The sequence below is a fragment of the Trichogramma pretiosum genome, unplaced genomic scaffold (assembly GCF_000599845.2).
Source record: "Trichogramma pretiosum strain Unisexual culture from Peru unplaced genomic scaffold, Tpre_2.0 scaffold12, whole genome shotgun sequence".
NCBI lineage: Eukaryota > Metazoa > Arthropoda > Insecta > Hymenoptera > Trichogrammatidae > Trichogramma > Trichogramma pretiosum.
Genome location: NW_019641690.1, coordinates 149,119 through 161,147, shown reverse-complemented (window position 1 = coordinate 161,147; position 12,029 = coordinate 149,119). Strand labels below are relative to the sequence as shown.

The following is a 12,029-nucleotide window of genomic DNA, read 5'->3' as shown; positions in this document are numbered from 1 at the left end:
TGCTTTTTTTGATATTCAACTTTGGAATATATTTTTCAATTTTTTCCCGGGAAAATGAAAAAGTTCAGAAAATTTGACCTCACTCAGAAAGCTGAGGTAATTTGACATCGAAACCCTATATCACATACTTTTGCTAAGGATGTTTAGTAACTTTCCTGGCGAGTTAGAAATTAAAATATTTTGCTTAAAAACGCCGCTCGGTTGGGTCGCCAGGATAGTTCAAGAATTTTGCCCCGGCTGTAGTCATAAAAAGTGTCTGGTTTGATGAAAATCATCAGTCAAAACAAACCCCTCTTATTTTTTTAACACTTTTCGATCAGCTGCTTCATTTTTAAAAATTCTTATATACGAATAAAAAATTGTTTCATGTATTCCGAAAGTGTATTTATTGAGTGCAACCCTTTTCGTATCAATTTTCATTATACTGATCCCATAAAAGAATCATTGATATTAAGGGACAAAAATTTATGGAAAACAATATCTTCCAGAATAGAGAAATAATCAGAAGTATTAAAGATACCGAGATGTATGAGGTCAGGTCGGCGCACGCGGAGCTATTTTTCATGCAACGTATCGTACGGAAATGTAGTTGAAAATACTGATTTAGTGTTGAAAACATTTTAGAAGGGTTCCAAACAACGACTATATCCTATTTTAAACTAAATTTCTCAACAGTAATTAAATAAAGAAGATTAATGTCAGAAGGATGTTGGTCTTTTTTTCATAAATTATAAAACATTTTTTTAAGTACATTTTTTATTTGAAGAGTTACCGATTTTCAACTGCACCATAATCGAAAGACTGGATTTTAAATTTTGTTCGTGAGAAATAACTCGATGCTTTCTACTAAAACATCAACAACACAACTAATTTGGTCAAAAAAAGTACTGTAACATATATGTGTTATCATAAATGGTAATTTCAGAGTTTCTATCCAAGAACACAATGATCGCCAAATATATTCCTTGAAAAAAAATTTTTTTGCGTTGACTGACAACGAAAACAATTACTCTTAAATATATTTATAATTATTATAAATATATTTATAATTATTTCTTTTTACATAATATAGCCAATTGAGTAGTCATAGTTTTCGTGAAAACTATTGTGAGAAAAATAGTTTTCTTTGGCACAATTCTAACACTAATTTTAAGACTAATAATACCTGCTGGTATCATTATATTGATTTGTTAATATTTCAAGATATTACACTGTTAAGCAAAATAAACCCTGAACTTACTTTTTTACCATTACTTACTTAATAGTTAAAAGATAAGAAAACTTACGTAAGGTGCTTTTTCATGGAAATTACTCTTATGTTAGCTTTCTTACAACCAATATTTTTATATAAGGTATTTTTGAAATGCAAACGATAATAATATTTGATATTATGTTACAAGCATTTTCATTACATAATTTTTCAATTATATTCTCTTCAAATAGGAAAATATTGAAATAGAATGAAATGAAATCATTCAATTGCTACACTCGTATACACACGCATAACTTAGGAGTAAATTTGATTCTTAATTCTCCAGTGAGGCCTTTCACTCACCATGTGTGTAATCATTCGAGGAATCAATGAATGATTGCTTTATTAAACAGTCAAAATCTTATCACATTAGTGACACTACATTTGAGCTTACTTTTAATGATAATGATTTAATCCAAAGATGTCGATGGTCAGACACAGAAAACATTCCTTTGCAAAAAATACTTGGAATTTCATCATATTAAATAATTGATTTATATGAAGTACAAACCAAATGAAAATCTTACTTACAATCAATGAGTTAGTTTTCAAATGCAAAAAGTAAAAAAATGTATTTTTTACGAAGCCTGAAACTACCATTTTACGTTATACATATTCAGATATTTAAAATTGATTATTAACATCATTAATATTTCAAGGTTTTATTATTTTTGTGGGCAATTGAAGATAAGGTTCAAAGGGCAGCATCAGGTATAAACAGGAAAAGTCGCAGTTGAAATGCCGGAAATATGATGTGCGTCAAGTGTTCAACTCTCAAACGTTTTCTTTGGATGTTGCTGAAAATACTGCTGGTCACTCATGCTGACCAAAATTTATTTAAATTTTTATTTATTTTCCGAAAAAAATGTTTTATTAAAAAAATTAATTTATAATATTCGTAGTACTATAAAAAGTACTACAATAAAGTAGTTTTGATTTTTAAACTGATTGTTTTTAACAGTATATCTTTTGCTAAAATAATTCAATATCGACTTGAATATATACAGTTTAATGGAAAATGTTTCACTCTTTTAAAATTCAGCTTTAGATTTGGAATGTCTATGGTAATTTTTATATTGCCTCTTATCAAAAATATTATCAAAAGTCAATCTCTCTATCATTAATAAATCTTTTTTATCTCTATCAATCTCTTATCAAAAATATTGCTAATTGTTTATTTTCCATTAGTTTTTCTCGGTCATCCTGTTATCCTACGGTAGGCAGGATATACCCTGACAGGATCATCAAAAACCAAAAATTCCACATATTTTTAAAAGTTTATATTCTTCGTTTATTATTGAACAAAGTAAAATTAAAAAAATAAAATTTGATGATTTGGCACGAAGTTAAATGTTTTTTTATCCATTTTTTGCTTAGTATGTGAGTGTTTTTGCCTAATATGGATAAAAAAATCATTTAACCTCGTGCCAAATCATGAAATTTTATTTTTTTTAATTTTTCTTCGTTCAATTACTAGCCAAGAATACAAATTTTGAGAAGTGTGTCGAATTTTTGGTTCTCGATGATCTTATCCGGAAATATCCTGCCTACCGCAGGATAACAGGATGACCGAGGAAAAATTATCGTAGACAATTTTTAGTATCGTAGACAATTTTTAGTATCGTAGATAAAAGTATCGTACAATTGTCCTGTCAACATTTCTGTCCAGTCGGAGCTAAATTGACTTAAATATTGAATTCTTAGTCAGATATTTAAGGATAATTTTTGCGCCCTGTAGGTCGTTTGAAAGGTAACTTTTCTGTACGCAAAATGCCCAAAAAATCGAGTCGTTTCAGCTAAACAAGGGATTTTACGTACGTACTCGGTATTAACTCAAACCTATACATAATATATATTGATGTAAAGAAGACAAAAAATCCAAAAAAAAATTCGTCCCAATACGATGAAAATAGACCAAGATAGAAGTATTTAAAAATTTACAAAATTTTGATTAAATTTATCGATGCGATAATTTTGTTGAGTAGTGTATATATCACTTCTTTCGGTGAAGCAAGTGTAATGATAACATTAAAAATCTAACGCTTGATTTTAATTACTTTATAAATTTATAAATTACTGAAGTGATGTATTATATATGTTTTACATTTATGTATTAAGTTGAAAGTTCGAATCATAGTCATTTCAATCTTGAAAGATATTGTTCTAAAAATTGAGTTAAGAAATTCGATGTATTTGGAATGAATACACTGACAAAAAATAAACACTGAATCACAGAGAATACTCCGCCTTTTTTTATAAAATTTGTTATTTCATGAACCTAGACAACGAAGCACTCTGTGGAATGCAATATTACATTTTTTTTTCTATATAAATTATTTATATTATTTTACTCCAAAAGTAATCGACAAGGTCATCTATGGAATATCGTTTGCATTACATGTAGCTCGAAGTGCTTGAAGATACAACCGTCGGTAAACTCGAAAACTAACGTTTTCGAGAGGTAATAGACCAGTAAGGCATTTTTATTTATAAATTTTATTCTATGTATAATGTATAATTCTATTTTTTTTTATATTTCCTAAATTATTTTCTAAAATTTTAGAGTGTGATTTTTTTCTACTTGTACCACTCACAGTACGTTTTTATACGATTGATAATAAAAATGGGTAAAATCAAATTTCAAGTCATTTAGAATAATACTGCCACATTTTATAGTTACAAACATGAAGATTATGATCGTATCGATGAATCTCTGAATAGCTGAACAAATCTCAAAATAATTTTGGGATTGCAAAACTGTATCAAATTTTATGAAATTTTAATGGTTTTTGTTCTAGATTTTAAGCACTTTACAAATTTCACCATTATATCTCAGCCTCAATTAATACTTATCCATGTTATCTTCTATAGGTAAAAGTATTATCAACTGCTGGAAAGCTGGAAAGTATTCCTCCGGGTATAAGTCGAGTCACATAGGCAAAATATATTGTTTGATCAATACTTTAGATAAAACTCAAAATTAGGTTGGGATAGCTGTACAATGTGTTGCAGTAACCATAGGTCATTTAAATTCAAAAGTTTAAAAAGTTGTTAAAAAATCTGAATTATAAAAATCATTTGGTTTTCTTTCAAGACTTGAAGGATTTACATTTGAAATGAAATGTGCGAATTAAACAAAAAATCTTACTGCGTTGGTAGAAGCGAAAAATGGTTTCAACCGCTCAAATTATCAAAGTAAGTTTGATTTGATGTAAAAAACGTTGCATTGATATGAAATTGCATAAAAATAGAGAAATTTAATTTTTTCCATTTTCTTCAACATTTGGTTTTAAAATCACTATCCAAAAATATTTTTCATTTGATTTATCAAAATTAGAGGTTAATAAACAATATCACTGAAAAAAAACATTCGTGAATTTATTTATTTTTTTAAGATGGGAAAGTCCATTGCCATCATCGAAATCGTACTGGGATGGCATATGTGCCGAAATAGAAAAAAAATACAAAAAAGTAAGCCAACCTCATTCCTCCTCTTTTACTTCTATACAGCCAATACTTAAAAACCAACAACCTCACAATCGTAAATATGAAACATCTACTTTAAAAAGCATTAAAAATACACAAAAATATAAATTAAAACCTGTTCAAGACTTTGACAAAGAAATTCCTTCAAGTGCTATAAAACAAAAGTCTGTTCGTTTTTCCGACTTGGATACAGAATTACCTATTTCTAATAAGATTCAAACAGAAATTCAGGAGAATTATGAGCCAATAAAGGTGTATACTACGAAAACTTGTCCACGGCATAAAGTAAAATTCGAAACTATACCTATTAATGAAATTCCTCAATTTTTACAAACAAAAAGTTCCATTCCTAAACTGCCTATTGTGGCAACTGAAAAAAAAATTCTCTGCGAACATAGAAAATCGGTTTGCATCAAATCAGCTTCAGCATCTCTTGCGTGTTTGAATACAGGTCAAAAGTCAAGTCCACAAAAAGAACCACAGAGATCTAAAGCACCGAAGCTAAGAATGGCAAGCCTCATGCCAAGTTTTGCGAAAACTGTAACAATCGATAGCTCTTCGGGGACTCAGTCTTTCGATTTAGACGTTGTATCGATTGAAAATAAGTATCAACGCGATAAAATTGATGAAAGTATAGAAAAATATTTTCTCAAAGAACAGCAATCAAGATTGATAAGTTCTCAGCCAAGTTCCCAAAATTTGTTATCGACAGATTATTCAGACAAAGAAGATAAAAAGGGATCTCCAGATGTATCATTAACGACGGAAGATGATTCTTTGATAGTAGAACAAAGTTTCAGTTGTAAAAATCCATCTATAGTTTACGAAACAAAATATTCTTCAGAAAGTGAAAAGTCACCAGTCAGTTATACTGATAATAAAATTGATAACAGTGAAATTTTAAATAAAAAATTAACTAGCAGAAAAGATTTTAAAAAAAAGTTTTTTCATAAAGCATTAGATGTAATTACAAAATGCCAATACTCTAAAATGTTTAATGAAGTCAACGATATTTTAGAAGCAACTATCATACCTAATGCATCTGGTAATTCTGAAATATCCAAATCTAATGACTTTAAATTTCGTCGATTAAAAAATAACAGTAAACCAATTGATTCTGTAGAAATAAATAGAGAACTGAGAGAAAAAACCGAAAATTATCAAAAATCTTATCTACGATCAATGACGGAAGTAGATTCAAAAAAATCCATCACAATTTGTACTGAATCTCGTAACATTTCTGGTCCAAGTTCAGGTTTCGAAAATAAAATGGTCACTTCATTGCCATCAAGCACATTACAAAGCATTCCTTTGACCAACGTTTTTAACAGATCACATATAGATAAATGCTATGCTTGCTTGTTCAAACCATTTGAGGGTAAAGATGAAATCAAACGAGAGTTACCTTTAGCTACACTCAAATCTATTATTGACTGTTCACAACATATCGAAGTTGAAAGTACAACTAGTACTTCTACTGAAGAAGATCAACCAATTTTACCAAATGTCAACATTAAGGCAGAAACTCGTTTTGATCACATGAAACTAAATCTTTGTTTATCAGACTTTAGCGAAGTAAAAAAGAAATGCGATGATTCCAAAGAAATGAAAGTTTCGTTTGAAGGTTCTATTTCATCAACGCAAAAAAACACGTCTGAAACCTCAATATCAACCAAATCAGCGCCATTGACTCCAGAGCATCACCTTTTTGATCAATCAAATACTTCTCAATCTCCAGATCGCTCTAAGACTTCCACTCCAAGTAATCATAGTTCTGATTCTGAAGAAACGCGACAACAAGACGATGATAATCTACCTCCATCAAAATATCTTGCTCCGTGCCACGCACCGGTTATATGGGTGAAACCTTTTGAACCTCTTCGTGCTTTAAAACAGAAAAAAGCAATATCATTGCGAGCCAGAGTTGCAGCACTGACTGCGGCTTCCAGTGAAGGTAGCGATGATAGTGGCGATGAAATCGTAATTTCTAGTAAATCTTTATTACAAAAACGAGATGCAGCTGTTATTCCTGTACAAGAAAAAAATGACAGACGAGAAAAAGTAGACAAGATGAAAATATTAGTACGCACAAAAACTCTGTTGGAAATGCCAGTTTCTTTAAAAAGTAATGTAGAGCTAGAGAAAAGTACAAGATTTTTGAAAAGATCAAAAACAACTCATGATCTTACTACAATCAATAAAGAGGTCAAAATCGACTTTGAGAAAGTTGATGATAAGGATAATAAAAATAATCAAGATGAAGAAAAATATGAAGAAAACATAAAAAAATCATCAATATTTAAGGCTGAAAGTCCTCCTCTTTTAACAGTGACAGAGCAAGAAATTCTCGCGATTATTAATAAATGTACTGAACAGGGTTTTGATCCAACTATTCTCTTAAACATTTTAGCTGATGAGTTCGTGCAAAAAATGGAGCAAAAACGTAAGAAACTAAAAATTATTGAGGATAGAAAAAAAATGTCATTAGGATTAAATTTATTTAAATTGTTAATACAATCAAAAAAATTTTTAAAATCCGAAACATTTTGTCCTGACCTTGAATTTTCCCATAAACAGCCTCCACTTACCAATTCCCGTCAATTGAAGAAAATCCTTCCTCCAAAATCATATGATCTGATAGCTCCAATACTGGGTCTTCCAATACATGCTCAAAAGCATGTCGATAAACAAGCCAAAGAAAAAATTGAAGAAAGAAGTGAAGGCTCTGAGAACACGTGTTCACAAATAACTTTCGATATGATAGTACGTTCATTATAGCTTATGTAATGTTCTCTATGAAAAATGTTAAAAACTTACTTGATTCTTTATTCTTTTAAGGTACAACCTCCCACTGAACGAGATTTACTTGAAACAAATTCAAAATCTCAAGGCACTCAAAATCCATATGTGATGTTTCTGCGAAAACCACGAAGGAAGGTATAAAAAGCTTATTACCGATATTTAATAATTATTTCCTTAAATTAAAAAATTATATATCTTTTCGTGGAGGCTGTAGTATGGCGAGCACTTTGCGAAGAGGACATGAAAGGCTACAATCCTGAAGCAACCCTAGAAAAGCGTACTGCAAGATTAATGAACCAGATATGCAAAGATTTTTGTGATTGGATAAAGGAGCTGGGTAAAAATAAGCAAATTATTGACGAAGACACGCTCAACAACATGTTTGAGATAAATTTCTCAGCCGAAGTTTGCAAAGCAAGCCAAGTAAAGTTGTTGCATATAATACTTACGACATAATTACTCGTAACAAAAATTAACATTAATCTTTTATTTTAAAGTTTATTTTCAAAGAACTACCAACAGTGCCGATGCCATTGTTGAAAATACGCATCTGCCCAGAAGCCGGAGAGCTTGAGGCCACTCGTCGTTTCATAGCTCGGGATTTAGGAGTAGAAAAGTTGCCTAAAAAAGCACACGCTTTTGGTCGAACATTACCAACCAAATTGAGATTCGCACCACCTCAGGGTCCTTCTTTAACCGATCGATGGTTGAACTGTCCACACATACCGGAAGATTTAGAGTCTATGGATACCATCTGGAAAGGTATTATGCACCTCGACAGTGTCAAATCATTTATAAATTACTTGACTAATGATCCAAAGGTATGTAAATAATGAAATTAAAGACTCTAATTTTGAATTTAAAAATCTTGCCAATTTGTTGCAGGAATCTTCTCAAGAACTTTTAAAAGATCTGTTGCAACGACAAATTCACGATCAAAAAAGTTTTAAAGAAAGCGATAAGTCAATGTTATGGAGCAAGGACGAAGAGCAAACCAAAACCATGCATGATTCTATAAGCGAACATGAATCTGAAAAAATGCAGGCATTTTTATTTTTTTAATTAAGAGTTTGCTTCTATTTGTGAATAACCCTAGTAAATTTACTATAAATCATGTTGCTACAGAAATTTCTGAAAATTATAGATATTTGAAAACTGAAAAGATTTGAAAGTGGCGATTAAAAATAATTTCATTCATTTCATATTTGTAATTTAACAAAACACTGAATATTTGCTAGTGTTAGATTAGATTATTATTTATGATTTTTTGGGATTTTTAAACATGCCGATAAATACCGTAATCATATTTAATCCTTGTTAGATAAGCGATATTTTTATTTATTCTTTGGATAAATATATATAAAGATATATAATAATATAATTTCTGTTGGTTTTACTAAAATATTTCTTTATACATAGTTTGACTGAATCATTACATTTTTTGTATTATATAATTAAAGCTACAATACTTTTTGAAGGTTAAAATAAATATAGGAAATTAATTGACACTCATTTCATAAAATTGAAATTTGTTTTTTCTAAATCTTTTTAGAGCAATCGAAAATTGTTTCAGCAAAATCATTCCTTTGTCAAAAACCAGATACACAATGATAGAGGAATAATTAAAAACACAGCAACGATCGCACTTAGCCAAATTAATTTAACTTTCTTCGGATTGATATCAATCATTTTTTTATCTAACAATATTAACAAATTTTTCTACGTATATCTCACTAAAATTCTAATCGAGTTGATGTCTCAAAAGAGACATAAATGCACTAAATGCCGCCTAATCACATCGAAAATAGATTCTCTTGCTTTAGTCATTTAATACCTCTTTATTGATAAGAATTACTTTTCGATAAGCCTATCAAGCATTTAGTTGTTTCTGCTTGGTGAAACTGCACTACGACGAGGCTATTTAAAACTTTTGATTATCTTCGAAAAAAGGCCTTCCGAAAAAACTGTCAGCGAAAAAATTTCAATGTCATTTATACTTTTGTGACAGACAATATTGCTTATAAAATATCAGGAATTTGATAGCTTCTGCACACATATCTAAATCAATCGGTTTCAAATATGAGAATATTTGAAAGACTTAAATAGTACATAAGAACAGCTGTCAAAGTTGTCAAATATTATTCTATCGTGATTTGGCTTTAAATCAAAAACTAATCCCAGCATCGTAAGCGAAATGATGCCACTTTGTTATAAACATACTTGTTGCAATGTCATCGTCACTATCAATCTTTCTAATTTCATCGCAACGGCTATGAACTAATTGACATTTGTTAAATGATTTTTCACGTGTAGAGTGGTCATCGTTTATCCAATACAGTATCTCGTTCCAGTTTTCGTCTCGGGTGAAAACGATCTGACGCACGACCGTATTGCGATGATTCAGAACGTTAACGCGCTTTATTTCGTCCATGTAATGCTGACTGAATATGCCACAGTTCGTTGTGACGAAGAATACCATGTTTACGCTGTCTACTGTCATAGACCCGATGGATTTACGAAGTGAATACTTGTTCAAGACGGTGCCATTCATGTGAAACATTTGTACCTGAAGCATGCAACGAAAATATTGGATTATTTTCATAAATGAAAGCACGAGGTTATTGGAAGCGTACCGATTTTTTCGATAAAACAAAGATGAAATTATTTTGTATATCTATTTTCAAGTCCTTCAAAGGCTCGTTTGCAGTTTTCAATATCTTGATATCACGAGACATCTGACTACCATTCACATTGATTACATGAATTACATACTGCGTATTGTCAAGAACGTACAAATCACCGTTCCTTTGATCGATGGCCAAAGCTGTTTTGGTCCAATCTTTTGTTAAGTTTCCTATGTTATCGTACCTTTTGTAGATTGATCGTATGGGTTCTATTCCACTGGTTCCATAGAAAATCGTTTCATTTCGATATATATCGAAAGCAGTCACGTTGAAAAACTTTTTGTCGGACAGAAGCTCATATTTACCAGATTCAGGTTCGAGCTTAAAAAATAAACCGGCTTCGTTGATTGCGACTAAACCACTTTTCTGCAGCACAGGTGGTGGCTTCGTAGATGTTGAGGATGGTAGGTCGATGATTATGTCTTTACCACTGGACACAATTAAATAAATAATAAGTCCCACTATTACTGTTAAAAGAATAGCGAATACTGCTAAAATCTTTGGTGACTTGAGTTTACATAAGCAAATTTCACTCGTTGTGTACATGGTATTTTGCACTGGTAATAAAAAATGAAACAATACACAATAGAATAGTACATCTAAAAGAAAGACTGCGTCACTTATAACGAGGTTTGGTAGATTGGTATTACTAGAAGGCTAAATATTCAATCGTAATCTTATCTCAAGATCAGCGGCTTCTGTCTACAATAAACGATGAAAGCCAAAATATATACATCGCAATCAGTGATCTACACGTGTTCGTAAACAAGGGGTAAAAAAAAGCATTTCTGATTTTGATATTTTCGATTTTTTCCACCTTTATGAGTTTGATTAACCTGAACTGCATACGAAAACTTTAGTTTCTTCAGCTCTTACAGACTGCGACCAGGCTTGTATACACTTGTTCAAGTTTGATTCAGCGCACTAGGTATTATCCCTACGCGGATTACATACGCCAATAATAATATTATAGTACATTAATGGGTATGTAGTCAAAGACCTTATTACGCTGCATTTAAATTTCATCCAGTTGCTGTATCAAAATTGAACGAATGTATATTGCATGTACAACACATTACAAAGTAGACAGACAGTCCATTTTGGTGAGACTGGTTCGATGGTTAACCGCCTGTCCACGATTCAACGCTCGCGTATCACTCCTCGACGTATTTTGACCATAATCACTTCCGCACGGCATGATATGATGAATAAATTTAATTTTAAAGTGTCGTACGCTTCAAAAGTTGCTTAATCAATTTAAATGTTTAATTATTCATTTCTACAACAAGTGAGTTTTAAAGAGATAGTATGTTTTTGAAAATGTTTTTTTGTTATCGACATCACACGGAAAAGACGAAAATAATAATATTATAAATGAAAAGTGTATGCGTGTGCTCTATAAATAATGAGAATATCATAGCTTAGACTGCAAATTTAATCACTGCAAATAAATTCGTTGAAATAAGTTCAATGATAAAGCGACATCAATGTTTATCGAGTTTTATTATTATAACAAATGATTTACTTGAAAGTTCATTGACTTTTTTATAAACAATTATGTAAAATTAATAACCACGAAGATAATAGATACATATAAATAATAGATATATTTAAAACTGACTATGAAAATATACTTAACCAAAGTATATATGCAAGGTAAGAAAATCAGGTTTACTCGTCTGCCTCAGCGACGAGTGTCAAAGGACCGATGAGCGAGCTCGCAAAAGTTCCGTTTGAACTTGTAGTTACGTATTACACATTGGCAGCTCTCGTTGGACATACATATACAAATAATATCCCAAACC

At 30.9% G+C, this 12,029-nt stretch overlaps 2 protein-coding genes across 2 annotated transcripts; one reads left to right on the top strand and one right to left on the bottom strand.

Annotated features, from left to right (window-relative positions):
- The first annotated feature begins 4,228 nt into the window (after positions 1 to 4,228).
- On the top strand, positions 4,229 to 8,819 carry LOC106657815. The gene is made up of 8 exons (XM_023461835.1): positions 4,229 to 4,447; positions 4,648 to 5,630; positions 5,757 to 7,181; positions 7,245 to 7,501; positions 7,577 to 7,675; positions 7,748 to 7,963; positions 8,038 to 8,361; positions 8,426 to 8,819. Exons 1-8 carry the CDS (start codon positions 4,374 to 4,376, stop codon positions 8,600 to 8,602), a joined length of 3,555 nt encoding a protein of 1,184 aa, XP_023317603.1. The 5' UTR covers positions 4,229 to 4,373; the 3' UTR covers positions 8,603 to 8,819.
- Positions 8,820 to 9,024: 205 nt separating this feature from the next.
- LOC106657928 lies at positions 9,025 to 10,855 on the bottom strand. Its single transcript, XM_014379643.2, has 2 exons — positions 10,174 to 10,855; positions 9,025 to 10,106 (listed from the first exon to the last, which is right to left on the bottom strand). Exons 1-2 carry the CDS (start codon positions 10,768 to 10,770, stop codon positions 9,705 to 9,707), a joined length of 999 nt encoding a protein of 332 aa, XP_014235129.1. The 5' UTR covers positions 10,771 to 10,855; the 3' UTR covers positions 9,025 to 9,704.
- Positions 10,856 to 12,029: the final 1,174 nt, after the last annotated feature.